The sequence below is a fragment of the Anabrus simplex genome, chromosome 2 (genome assembly GCF_040414725.1).
Source record: "Anabrus simplex isolate iqAnaSimp1 chromosome 2, ASM4041472v1, whole genome shotgun sequence".
NCBI lineage: Eukaryota > Metazoa > Arthropoda > Insecta > Orthoptera > Tettigoniidae > Anabrus > Anabrus simplex.
In genome coordinates, this window is record NC_090266.1 from 455,467,855 (window position 1) to 455,482,736 (window position 14,882).

Here is a 14,882-nt window from a genome sequence, read left to right on the forward strand (position 1 = left end):
GGAATGGTGTGTGAATAGCCCAGTACACAAAATATTTCTTATAGTTAAAAACAAGCATTATTACTTTGCACAAGGAAAGCTTTTATTAAGAATATAAATTGAATTATCTCTTTTTAATGGGAATATCATACCATAACTGCAATCTTAAAACTGTGATGAAGGCCTGTCTAATTTACAGTGAAATAGTCTGCCCTTAAAGCAGATAAAATTGAAAAGATTTAATACATTGGTGGTATACAGTGTGAAGCGAAATTCGCGCACTCGGGCGTCGCAGCGCGACTCCTCACATGCCAGCAATAAAAAAATGTCTCTCACAAAAGTTCATCTTGCAAGTATATCCGGCAGAAAAAGGATATTGAAGAGTGGCAATCTGGCAACACTGTAACCACATGTAGGGTAAGTACCTCTGTCAGCACATATTGCTCGTGCTGTACAGTTGGTGCAGTGGAGAGAGTTTTGGATTAGCACGCAGGACGTCGAGGGGTCGATCCTGGGTTGAGGAGTATGCTTTTTATTTTGTAAATGTAGTCCAGGTGGTATGGTATCTGGCATCTTAATCGTCAACAGCAATTGCAGCGGGTCCTATAGACACCATGTGTACTTACATACTACGATCCTAGAAATGGACGAACAATCGTTTTCATTGGTCAGCTTTGAAAGACGCCCTTCCCATGTCGTGGGCGTGAATTTATTCTCTGTTGACGATTAAGATGCCAGATACCATACCACCTGGACTACATTTACGAAATAAAAAACAGGCGCCTCAACCCAGGGTCGACCCCTCAACCTCCTGCACGCTAACCCAAAACTCTATCCACTGCACCAACTGTACAGCACGACTAACATGTGCTGACAGAGGTACTTACCCTACATGTGGTTACAGTGTTGCCAGATTGCCATTCTTCAACGTCTTTTTTCTGCCGGATATACTCGCAGGACGAACTTTTATGAGATACATTTTTTAATTGCTGGCATGTGAGGAGTCGCGCTGCGATGCCCGAGTGCGCGAATTTTGCTTCACTCTGTATATGACAGTAACTGAAATGCTTAACTTCAGCATTTTATTTAGGCTGGAACATACCAAGCTGTAATTCCAGGAATTTGGGAAGTATCTATTTATTAACCTCTAACTACTAATGATGACATTTTGTATGTGCCTTATTTTTGGGCCATTTTTGTTACAAAAAATACTGCCCAAAATATGGCTGTCTTATGGTCCAAAGGTCTATTATATTCAAACACTGAGTATACGTGATTTGCTACACCAATGCTCAAAACATTCCTTACAATACTCTCAGCAGTTGACCCCTTTTATTACTGCGGTTAAGAAACAACGATTATGGTATACCTGTATTTGTCTATCAGCGAATTCCAGCTTGCGACCCTTTTTCTGCCCGCCTCCTTTTTGTACCAGGCAAACACAAAGAGCTGTGATCTTGACTACCATTATAGGTAACATTCAAAGAAGGGTAGAAAGAAAATCTTTCACTTTGTAATCAGTAGAGATAATTTATGATACATAATGTCAGTTGTACAGATGATTTAACTTAAAGTTATGGAATACGCAAAATTACTAGGAAATAGGACAGCAGAAAGACAATTCACATCTCCCCCATCAAAGGAAATGATACACAAATGGCAAAAACAAGAAAATCACTTGCTGAACCTGGGAAAAAGTAAACACTCTTAGTATACATGATGAAGAATGGTCTTTCCTGTGATCAGAAATGAAGGAATGGATGACAAACCACAGAAATAATGGCACCTCTGTGTCCACCAAAATGATCATCTGTGAAGCGAGGAGATATGTGGTCATACACAACATTGTTGATTTTGCAAGAACAGCTGCCTGGTGTTACCAGTTTATGAAGAGACATGGACTATTGATGCCCACTCGCACTAGGATTTTGCAAAAGATGCCAGCAGAATATGAATTGAAAATAGTGGAATTTCACAAATTTGTGATCAATGCACGAAAATGAACTCGGTACAAACTCGGCTGTGTTGGTAATTTGAACAAAGTGTCTCTAACCTCTGATGTTCCATCAAACAGAACTGTTGACAGTAAAGAAGCTAAGACCATCACAACAAAAGCATCTAGCCATGAAAAATCACTTACACTGTCATGTTTTCTTGCTGTGCAGATGGTACAAAATTGGCTCCAATGGTAATTTTTAAGAGAAAAACTGTACCCAAAGATAAAATTCCACAATGTATTTTTCTTCATGTTCAAGAGAAGGGATGGGTGATGAAAACAGAATGAAGGTGTGGTTGGAAAAAATGTGGGCTAAACGTCCTGGTGGTTTCAAGAAAGAGCAAAGTTGGGCCAGTTCAAATCCCACGCAACGTATACAACAAAGAGGAGAATGAAGGACTTGAACACTCAATATGTGGCCATTCCAGGGGGCCTCACAAGCCAATTGCAGCCACTGGACATCACAATAAACAAACCATTAAAAGTTTTTTGTGCATGAAAAATGGAAAAAATAGATGGCTGCACCTCATCACGATCTAACGCCAGCAGGACGAATGAAGAGACCATCAGTTGGCCTAGTCTGTGAATGGGTGAAGACATCATGGAAGTCACTGAAAAAGGAAATTGTCAGCAAGTCATTTAAGAAATACAGTATAAGTAATGCCCTTCATCGTACTGTTAGAAGAATAAGAAACTGAAATTTTGGAAAATTGTGTTATGAGTGATGAATGAGAGTGAGAATTGTGAGTACCTACCTACTTGTGATTTATAACAGTGACAGTATTGCACTACCTACTGATAATTTGTGTTTATATAAAAATTAAATTATTTCTGTAAAATTTTGTTTGAAAATATTGTGAAATTATATTTTTACTTAAATTTCCATCAAAATGTCAGGATGTGTCATATGATGCACTGTGTCCTATGGTCTGAAAAAAAGGCAGTTCATGATATGATGTCCCTCAGGCCACCATTGGAAGTATGGATCCGAAAATCCAAAAATACTGATTTTGAGAAATGAAGTATTTCTTCTGATAAAACACATTACTGAATAAAAACACATAAATTATAAGCAAATAGTGCCGGTAGCAATATTAATATATCAGAAAAGGAGCAAAAAAAATGGGAAAATTTGGGTCAAGTCAAAGCGATCCCGGGAAACTCACATCAGTAGTCAATTCCTTTAAGCTATAAGTTTAAGACTTATTCTATTACCATACACAAACCATGGGAACATGATTTTTAATTTCAAAAATTCCAAATGCATAGGTGACAACAGCCAACTTGATGAAAAGCCAGTAATTATGCCTTTAGGCTATCATTTATTTTTAAGGTTGTAGCACAAAACAACAGGCTTAGAAGATATCATAGTGTTCGCAGTCTGTAACACACAGTTACTTAAATACATCCTAAACATAATCTTCACATAATGAAACAAACTAAGAAGTATTCAGAATATTAATTAAACCCAACAAAAAAATTGTGCAACACTTCCTTCGTCCATATAAATCAAACTCCTTTTCTGATATATTTTGTCATGGGGATCACATTCTTACAACAATCATCTCCAGACAACACTAGCAGCTCTGAACACAGAGAAGACTTGAAGTTAGGAAGCATGTGGGAAAATTTGTGGGGAACTCACATCAGTAGTTAATTCCTTTAAGCTATAAGTTTAAGACTTATTCTATTACCATACACAAACCTAAGTGAGATATCAGTGTAAAATAAGCATATTCTTGGATGGGTACCATTATGATTCATGTTTACATTCATTCATTCGTACATTCATTTATTTATTCTGCACCACATACAGAAATCACTGTCCAATTACAGGTGGTTTACATAGTACACAGGTACTTTCTCAATGTATAATACCACATACACTTCATCACTTATCACATACAATTCATAGAATGTTTTAAAGTAAGGTTGTTTACAAGACACTATGATCAAAGCCTGAGGACTTCTGGTTTTATGTGGAATACAAACCATGGTGACATGACTTTTAATTTCAAAAATTCCAAATGTATAGGTGACAATAGCAACCTTGGTGAAAAGCCAGTAATTTTGCCTCTAGGCTATCATCTCCTATATCAAGAATATTTTTTATAAAACAGGTTGATACCTGTGAATCTGGAAAAGAGATAATAAGTTTATGCTACAAAAGCAGATGACTAGTACCGTGTATCTTTTTTTTTTTTATTTTTTTTTTTTTTTTTCTTAGCTTTCAGCAGCAGTACCACTCAGAGCATGGTTTAGCTGGTGCAATAACACTCAGTTGCTATCCGGTATAATGTGCACCTTTCCTCCCCACTACATCGTGGAAATTCACATTCATAGTTAAACTATAAGTCTAAAACCTACCTGGTAATACATGTGTTGTTCAAAATGTTGTCCCTCAGCTGTCAAACACACCTGGCACATCATAAACAGGTTTGCAGACACTCGGCAAATCCCAGCCTGTGTGATGTACAAAATAACTTGTGCTATGTTCTCTTGTGTAAGGGTGGTTCACATACACTTTTCCCTTCAACATCCTCCACAGGTGATCACAGGGATTTAAATTGGGAGATTTAGTGGGTTAATTAACCACATGGTCTTCTAAAACTTCCCTATTATCTCCATAGACCGATTAGCAGTGTGTGCTGTTGCATTATATTGCATGGAAACATCAAAGAATGGACTGGAATTCACAGTGTTGAAAGACTTTTCCACCTAGCTAGAGATCGTTCTGCATTCGCCACAGTGATCGCCGTCAGGGGGACCTGATACGGTACTATGAAGAAGAAGAAACATTATTCATTTCTTCTTCCTCAGCTCTTGAGAGAATGACCTGAGAATGAGGTCTATATATAAGTAAGCATTTTATTGTATCATGAAAAAATATAGGCCTTATAATTCTATGAACACTTATTGCACACCAAACTCGTATCTTTATATCATAATGTGGATGGACGTGCAGCTGATGCTGATTTTCTGCACTCCACTATTAACTGTTTTGACTATTTCCAAGCCACTTACGTGCAGTCATGCGTCATCACTAAAAAATAAACATTTCTGGGTCAACATACCCATCACGAACTGACTGAAGCAACCAGCTAGAATACCAAACCCTAGCGAAAATGTCAGGTTCTCTTAACATTTCTGGGTCAACATACCCATCATGAGCTGACTGAAGCAACCAGCTAGAATACCAAACCCTAGCGAAACTGTCAGGTCCTCTTAAATGTCGGGCAGTGGTGAGTTTGTATTGTTTGGCTTTTAACAGTTTTGTTGCTTTGTGGGCATAAGATAATGACACATTAGCTTGTACGGTGAGACAACACAGGGATGTTGGGATTCTTTCCAAGAGAGCTCCTATTTCATCAAGCTTTTCCTTTGTTAAAACAGTTCATCTCCTTTGTATTTTCTTGTTAAGAATGGACCTGGTAGTATGGAACATCTTCACTAAAGTACATACTGTATCCCTATGGGGAGGAAGGATGCCAGGAAATTTGCAAATGAATTGAAAGTGGCACTCTCTAACAGAAGAATGCTTCGCATAGCACAGCACAATGAAAATATGCTCTTCTACTGTATACATCACTCATTAAACACATGATAACTTTTGTATTCATACAGAAACTATACTATATTAAAGCTAATACACTGAACACACTATCAGTACCATAGATGTTAAACTAAACTATGGCAGTGAAGTCACAGGACTTACCACTACGTGTTATATTACCTCAGCCGGACATAAAGCAATATATCTCTTAGCAAATGAGTCACCTGGCCGTGCTATTGCTTTTCATGTACCTCTCCAGAGGCTCATCAAACGTTCCAAAAGGACCCTGTAATACATTAGTCAAACCCATATTACACCTGTTAGTATCACTGAACATTGTACTACCAGAATGTGTACTTGCATAAAAATAACAGTAAAACAAAATAAGTAATGCATAGAGTATAGAACAGTCTAACATTCTTCATTATTAGCAAATGCCATCTTCAATAGTTGTGTAACCATGTCTTTGATGGCCCAGCAATTAAGTCAATTGTTTGACAATGAGAAAAGTAATTAATCTGTCAGTTCTAGCCACATTTGTAAGTCACTACACACTGCACCTCTGATTGGTACCCACTGACAGATATTTACATATTTTATTAAAACTTCCATGCCATGCATTGAACGCTATTGCATGTATGTACAAGTAAATGCATAAATCACTGAGAAAACCTCAGTATGTGTTTGTTGGCATGTTATGATTAATATCTCACCGCTACTATGTTGGCTTCTTGGCTGGCAAGTCCAGCGAGTGTTTGACTCATTGCTTTTTCTAGAAGTCCTGTTTTCTGCAAAAGTGTATGTCCAGTTTCAATAACAACCACAAGACTAATCACAAACAAGCAAAATTTATTATACTAGTGGTAGAAATTAGTACAGTTTCTAAACAAGAAGAGAAGTTAGTTTCCCTATCATAGTGATGAATAATGTTAATATAGGTGTCCATTGTATTATAAGCATGAAATCACAAAGTATTTGTGAAATTTTACAAATTTGGCTCAGAACACAAAACTATTTACCTTTAAGCAAAATAGTGAAATTATTAATGAAATGATGTGGAATCACTCTTTGATCCAAGAAGCATAATGAAAGGTGATTTAGAAAATGATGAATTCTCTCATCTAATAAAGCAAATTCCCATCCTATGAGAACTTTCAATATATCCTGAACCATACACATTGTTTAGGGATCTAGTTTGGAGTTCATGTAGAGCAGGTAAATATATTGATGCGACCACCATTCTTCTTTCTCTGAAATTAGAATATTGGCACTCTGTAGAAGCTGCAGTGAAGGCTTTATGGATCCCAGTCAGTAATATTGATAGTGAGAGGTCATTTTGAACTTACTGTAATATAATATCTGACAGGATAACAGCTCTGACTCCCAACAATATGGAACTCATGGTACCTCTGTCTTTTACAGACTGATGTGTCAATTATGTATGTATGCTAGGCCCTATTTTTTAAAGTGGCAGGATGAAATTTTTTCAAACATCCATGTTTTTATATACGTAATACGCGTTTTCAACAGAAGTATAACTCTCATTTTTCTTATACATATGTAAAAATAAAATATGATGTTTTATTCTGAATATGCTACCAACTATCTTTTAGTTGAGCTCTTATTGCTGAAAAGTGGTAATAAAAGGTAGCAAAATTATTGATGAAATAAAAACAACAGAAAGTGATGAAATCAGGCAACAATTTTCACCACAGGCAGGCCATTCTACTCATTACAACTTAGCCCACTGAAAGCAGAATGCCAATATCTTTAATGACTGAGAAGATATTTATAGTGAACATCTTTGGTGAATCACCCTGTAAGTTGTCCAGCACCATGTCTAACTCTTTCACATGCTGGCCTTTGGTCCAAGGTGCCCCAGGTCCTATTCCCAGCCAGGTCGGCGATGTTAACCTTATTTGGTTAATTCTTCTGGCTCAGTGACTGGGTGTGTGTGCCATCTTCAGCATTAGATTGCATCCTAGGCAGGGCCCCATCCTCACAGACACGCAGCTCACCCAAGAGCATCAGATCAAAAGACTTGCACCCAACCTCTCCAGATGCCATACACCATTATTATCACCTTGCATGTTGTCTCATATTTTAATATTTTCTCATTAAATTCTTTATTAATTCCTAATAGTTTTCCACTCTGAGATTACCTTAAATGTTGTTGACATTGAAACCAATTTTCAGTTAATTCCTTTGATCATAATTATTTATAATCTATAACATTTTCTTTTCAAATCTCCCCCATACGTTGGCTGGGATTTGAACCTTGATCTATAGCTGCCTTATGATGATGTCACTTGGCTATCATGTCCTAGGTTGGATTTTGACGGAAGCTATATTCATTTCAGAAAGCCCTTCAATAAGGTACCATGTTTACTTAAATAAAAAGCATAAGTGTAATTAATGTTATGTCATCAATATATAATGGACTTCAATGTTCAAACTTCTTCCCTTGCTTTTAGTATAATGATGAAAACTAAATTTCAAATTGATAATTGTTTCTCTATTGCCAACTTTGCTGGATGCACATGTGTAATTTACCAGTATGCAGACCCCATTATAAATTTAGAAACTGAATATTGTCCCTATAAGAGAATGCTTTGAAAGGAAGTAATTTATTCTGTATAAAACTTTAGAACTGAAACTTGGTGGTGTTTTTCTCCATAATGTAATACACCAAATGTATTATATGACTAATTTTTTAAATTTTTTTCGAAGAGGAAATTAAAAGGAAATGCTACTTTCTCAATTTTCAGAATGATGAGGTTACATATGCAGAGCTCTCACTTCCTAAGCAGCAGCCTATATCAGGTAGTGTGTATGCATCCTCAACTCCGCACATGCAAGTGCACCCAACGCCCATAATACGCCGCCAGGAGCCTACAGTTTATGCTCAGATTGACGTGACGAAGAAAGTACCCTTGCAACATCAGCCAGAAGGTTGCCTACAGCAATCACACCCTGCATCTCTACCCCTGCTGCACCACCACCATTTGGCTGCCTACCACCAACCTCCTCTCCACATGTTGCAACAGCATTCTCCCAGAATGCATGAGGACGAGCCCTCTGTAAATGCTGAGACACCACTCATTCCTCAACAGCAGTCGCAGCAGCATAGAGAAAGCACGGTATAAGATCTCTCCGTTGATGCATCCCCCAAAGTTACCATTCAGTAGACTGTTCCTTAGACAAAGGTACTGTTTAAAGTAGATCCTGCATATGAGAGTATTAGTAGTATTTGAAATGGGCCAGTGGTTATTAATTTAATGAAACAGTTTTTGTTTCATTAATAAATTTATTTGAAGCTGGTATTAAACATTAGAAACGTGTGTGTTTAGTTGATTTCTTTTTAAAGGCACAAGTTACAGGTGTTGATAGTGCTTCCAGGTGTAAGTATTTTTTTCTCTTTTGTCATCCTTGTTTGATATCCTTACCAGCACAGAAGATACAAGGAACATTTATCAATATGCACTGCTTATATTCCTGCATTATGACAAAAAAGCTCACACCAGGCAAATGCTGGGGCTGTACCTTAATTAAGGCCACGGCCGCTTCCTTCCAACTCCTAGGCCCTTCCTATCCCATCGTCGTCATAAGACCTATCTGTGTAGGCGTGACATAAAGCAACTAGCAAAAAAAACAAAAAATGTATCCTTCACTAAACACAGTTTGTCACAACATTATTCCTAGCATCGAATGAATGGACAACAAATTTAGTACATTGTTAACATTCATGCTTTCACAGCCCCTACTTGTAGACAAAATATGGGCTTTTGGGCTTATGCCGTGTCAAGAAAACAAGATGAAACTCTTTACGTTTCACAGAGAACTTTGCTCCATGTTTCCAGAAGAAAATCTCGACTGTTCACAAGGAAGACGTCTACAATAATGAGGGTTTGAATTTAAGAATGCTTTATGTTCGAGCTGTAGTGGTACGCTCATTCGTCACCGGTTGGATCGCTGTATGCAGGCACAGTGCTCTAAGCAGGAGCTGACAACAACGGTAAGCTCCAATTAAGATTTTCTATCACACTGTGTGTGCATGAGAAGTAACAGAGAGGACATTAGACAAATCTACCACATTTGTCCCTGATTTACTGAGAAGAGAAAGGAGCAAGAACGCGTGTGATATGATCACTCCTTCGGGAAATTAACAAAACTAGTTTTATTACAAGTTATAAATCTCATTTTTCAACTGTATTGGAGTTCAGAGTAATAAATTATTATATTTATAATATATTTGAAGAACCACCTTTCCAATACACAAAATCCTTATGTTTAGGATGAAACCGTTAAATCACAAATTGGACATGTTTCGCTCAATCTTAGTGAGCATCATCAGCAATAGAAAACCTAAAACATTGGTAGTTTAGGGCCCTGATCCTGGTGTATATCACAAAAGAATGTCTAAAATACATTGGTAAAATGTATGAATTTAACACTTTAAATTAAATTAAATTAAATTACATTAAATAAGCATAATATTAACATTGCATACCGAACCTGTAACACCAACTGTAATATCTTTTTCAATTCCAATTCCGTCAATACAATTTACGACAAATTCTCAAACTCGGGAATGTATAGACTTAAATGCACACAGTGCAATTTTTCTTATATAGGGCAAACTGGCCTCAGTTTTAGAATAAGGTATTTAGAACATTATAATGCCCTGAAACACAGAAAGCATTCCGCTATGAGTATTCATATGAGGGACACAGGGCATAATTTCAGTACTATTGATCAAGATATGCAAATACTCAAATACGTAAATAAAAGCAGTTTAATGACCGGTTATGAAAATGTTTACATTTCTTTGGACCAATACTTTAATAAAAATAGTAATTTAAATGAAGTCTCGGACATTAACAGCCCCATAATTGAGCAAATCCCCAAATTAATTGCTAAATTCGGAATTAATGCTAATAATTTCATGAAGATTTTCCATTATAAACATGCTTTCAATCCTCCTGTAGCAACAGCAGCAATAGTAGCCACACCTACAACGCTTCCTACCACTACATCCTCCCTATTGGCCGACAACTCGCGTAATGCCCCGCCTCCCTTCCCCTTACCGCTACCTTCCCCGTCTCCACGACCGCATTCGTATAACACACGACCGCATTAAGACAGTTACCATTAAACCTCAATAAACAACCAAGGGACCAGTTCACACACGGGTAAGCGCATTCCGTTATTATCTCCTTATAGTGCTACATTCCTTAAATTTCCAATAGATGACACTCATATCCCCCCTCTTTTTTTCTTCTTTTACAGGATACATCCAATTTAATTTCACATACTAGATCAATAATTCTCCGTTAGGAGAACAATCAACATATTACTGCACAAAATAATGGCTGAAATTACAGCGCAAGGAATCCCATAAGGGCTAATTTACGCCGATCTACACAACGTTTTGTTACCAGTGGACTTCGTTTTTCAACCATTATGCGTGATTTTTGGCGTTTCTCATCATGTTTATTTTTAAAAAACAGCAACATAGTTTATAATAAGAGCTCACCCAGATATGATAAACTGGTTTTATCATAAACAGTTTAGTGCAATCGAACGTAGATATTTTGGACAACGATTTTTAAGAACATCTAATTACCATATACTATTTTTAACATTTAAGCCATCCATTCCGTTTTACATTTTAAACAATTTGAATGATTAATTTTTGCTTTAATAGACATAAATAATCTTATTGATTATTTTTAAAGTGTTAAATTCATACATTTTACCAATGTATTTTAGACATTCTTTTGTGATATACACCAGGATCAGGGCCCTGACTTGCCAATGTTTTAGGTTTTCTATTGCTGATGATGCTCACTAAGATTGAGTGAAACATGTCCAATTTGTGATTTAACAGTTTCATCCTAAACATAAGGATTTTGTGTATTGGAAAGGTGGTTCTTCAAATATATTATAAATATAATAATTTACTAGTTTTGTAAAACACAATCAACCAAAATTCATAAACCTTCTTGTTCATGCTCTTCATGATCTAATAATTAAATATAATCACATTAGGTTAATATCAAACATTATTTCTTTCTAGTCATGATATAGGCTTTTGGACTTATGCCGTATCAAGAAAATAAGATGAAATTCTTTACATTTTGCAGAGAACTTCGCTCTGCGTCTCCAGAAGAAAATCTCGACTGTTCATGAGGAAGACTCTCCAATGATGTTTGAATTTAGATGTTAATGATGGAAGTGGTACCTTCATTAATCACCAGATGGCTCACCGTACGCAGTACAGCACTAGCATTTGAAGCAGAAGCTGACAGAACCATCAGAATCAGTCTGAGAGTGAATCACATAACAGATGTACACACATATGAAAGTATGACATTGACACAAGCCTGGAATGAAACATCTGGTGATAAGAAAAGTACAAATTTGGAAAGCACCTAAATGAAATAACAATAGTGAAGGGACAGGGAAATCCTTAATGGCTGGCAACCACGTATTTCTTAATTGGTAGCTGATGGTTCCGTTAGCTTCCGCTTTGAATGCTAGTGCTGTTCCGCGTACAGTGAGCCACCTAGTGACGAATGAACGTACGACATCTACTTCTGTTATTAACGTCTAAATTCAAACGTCATTCTTGGAGAAGTCTTCCTCGTGAACAGTAGACATTTTCTTCTGAAGATGCAGAGCAAAGTTCTTTGCAAAACTTAAAGAATTTCATCTTATTTTCTTGACATGGCATAAATCCAAAAGCCTGTATCACGTCTGTGAGTGTGGGCTGTGAAAGCATCAATGGTGACATTATTTCTTTCTATTCTAATTTTAAGTTGTTCTTTCCTTAACTTCGAATTCTAAACAAGTCATTATATTTTGTACATCAAGATTTTTTAAAATTAAAATTTGCTTTACATTGCACCATCGCGGATAGATATTATGGCGATGATTAGATAGGAAAGGGCTAGGAGGGGAAGGGAATGACCTTGGCCTTAATTAATGCACAGCATCTGCCTGGTGTAAAAATGGGAAATCCCAAAAGACCATTCTCATAGCTGCTGACTGTGGGGTTCAGACTCACTATCTCCTGAATGCAAGCTGATAGCTACATGACCCAAACTGTGCAGCCACTTGCTCATTTAATAAATCTCCTGCATGGCAAGCATGAACAATTACTGCTAATATTCCCTTAGTATGTACTTATAGCTACAGTTCCTTCCACTTTGTTCTAAGACTGATAGTAGATGGATATTTAATCTCTCTCTCTCTCCTTTTTTTCTTATCCTTAGTAATTCCCAGTAAACTTCCTGAATTATGGCAAAAATTCATCCTCCACTAATAGAAACACCACAGTTAACACAAACGCTAATTTTGAGCAACATTATCCCTGGCATCAAATGAACGAACAAGAAAGTCACTGTCAATTTGCTCTTAAGATGTAATTTTCTGATCTGTTAAAGCCATGTTATGAATATGAAATGTGTACAGTATACTGTCTGCTCAACAATGGCCATAAGATTTTCCCCATGGTAAAATTTATGTTCTATCAGACTGTGTATAGATGATCATGCCACTGCTCAAAGCTCAGTGTGAAATATTTTTTAAAACATCTCAAGGAGAAATTCCCAAAAGGTTGTTGTTAGTATGCAAATTAAGACAAACAGCATCAGTAGCCAATGTTGTAAATTTAAATATCATTCTAGAAGAAGATGCTTATCAACAGATCATAAGCATGCAAAGTGCTAAGTAAGATTCATAGTCCCCAAAGAAATGCTAGTAGTGTATTGCAGAGCCTGATATGAAGAGAAAATTTGTTCAGAAATTGATTCTGAAATGGACAGCATTTTCTTAACTTGATCTGTTACCCTTTATGAGATTCAGGTATATTCCAAACAGGGTGTTCCAATAATAAACAAAGAGTTAGTGTTAAGTTAATTTCAACTGAAATCTAAGCCAGATATTTGTTTATGTCTACATGCTGCCTTGACTGAACTATTTTATCAAACATTTGCCACTGATCTGCATTTCGGGCTGAAGCCACGTAGCAGATTCCCTATCAATTGTTTACCTATGCTTTTCTTAAATGATTTCAAAGGAATTGGAAATTTATTGAACTTCTCCCTAGGTAAATTATTCCTCTCACCTAACTTCTCTTCCTTAATACAAATATTTGCTCCAGTTTGCTCTCCTGAATTCCAATATTACCTTCATATTTATCTTTCCTACCTTTAAATTCTTCATTCAAGTTTATTCATCTACTAATATTATTCTACACAGTCTCTCCACTGACAGCTGGGTACATACCACTTAGTAGAGAAGCTAGTCTCCTAACCCCCAAATCTTCTTATCGTAAACTTGCAATATTTTTGTAACACTACTCTTTCATCAGAAATCACCCAGAACAAATCATACTGCTCTCCTTTGGATCTTTTCCAGTTCTTGTATCATGAAATCCTGGTGTGGGTCCCAAACACTAGAACCATACTTACCAGTTATATTTGTCTATCTCAGTCATCCCTGTTCATTGATAAGCAGACTTGGTGGTGGAGTGAGAGCATTCAGCAGGCTGTCAAAGCAAAGACAGAAGCTTTTAAGACCTGGTGACAAACCAGACTTAGCAAGGAACTCTAACAATATAAAACTCTCAGATCAGCTACCAAACATGCAATCACTACTGCAAAGAACTACTATTACCAAAAATTTTAATATTAGTTGGATACATCAGATGGAGCAAACAAGTTTTATCACCTCGACAAATCCCATCTAAGACTGATAGTAGATGGATACTTAATCTCTCTCTCCTTTTTTTTCTTATCCTCAGTAATTCCCAGTAAACTTCCTGTATTATGGCAAAAATTCATCCTCCACTAATAGAAACACCCCAGTTAACACAAACGCTAATTTTGAGCGATATTATCCCTGGCTGGCTATGTCATGCAGATCAAAGACAACAATCATCAAACCTTACTTGACCAAACAGCTGACCTTCACACATAGAGGGATTATTTTAAGGATATGAGTAATGAGGCATTTCCTCATCCACTGATAGTAGACCCTATGTGAGTACCCAGTTTATGGACCTATCCGACCCATTACCATTCGAGAATTCTTTAACAAAGCACCAGGACCAGATGATATACCATCTAGGGTCTGGAATATCCTTGGACAGAATGAAGCTGTGATTCTTATGAAGCTGTTTAACAGAATTCGCCATGAAGGTAGCATACCTGCAATTTGGTTGTGAATATCTAGAAAGGCAAAGGTGTTGTTAGTGAATGCATCAACTACTGACCAATACGTTTATTATATCAAATGGTGTATTCTTGATTGTCGCCTATGAAACATCATAAACATTTCTACAAACCA

The 14,882-nt window shown here is 36.7% G+C and overlaps 1 protein-coding gene across 1 annotated transcript in view; it reads left to right on the forward strand.

The window, feature by feature from the left end:
• Positions 1-14,882, forward strand: part of LOC136863575 (uncharacterized) — a 633,079-nt gene that overhangs the window by 573,746 nt on the left and 44,451 nt on the right. Inside the window, exon 10 of the mRNA XM_067139956.2 lies at positions 8,297-8,668. Coding sequence (XP_066996057.2) covers positions 8,297-8,668 — 372 coding nt within the window. The remainder of the gene's footprint in view (positions 1-8,296; positions 8,669-14,882) is intronic.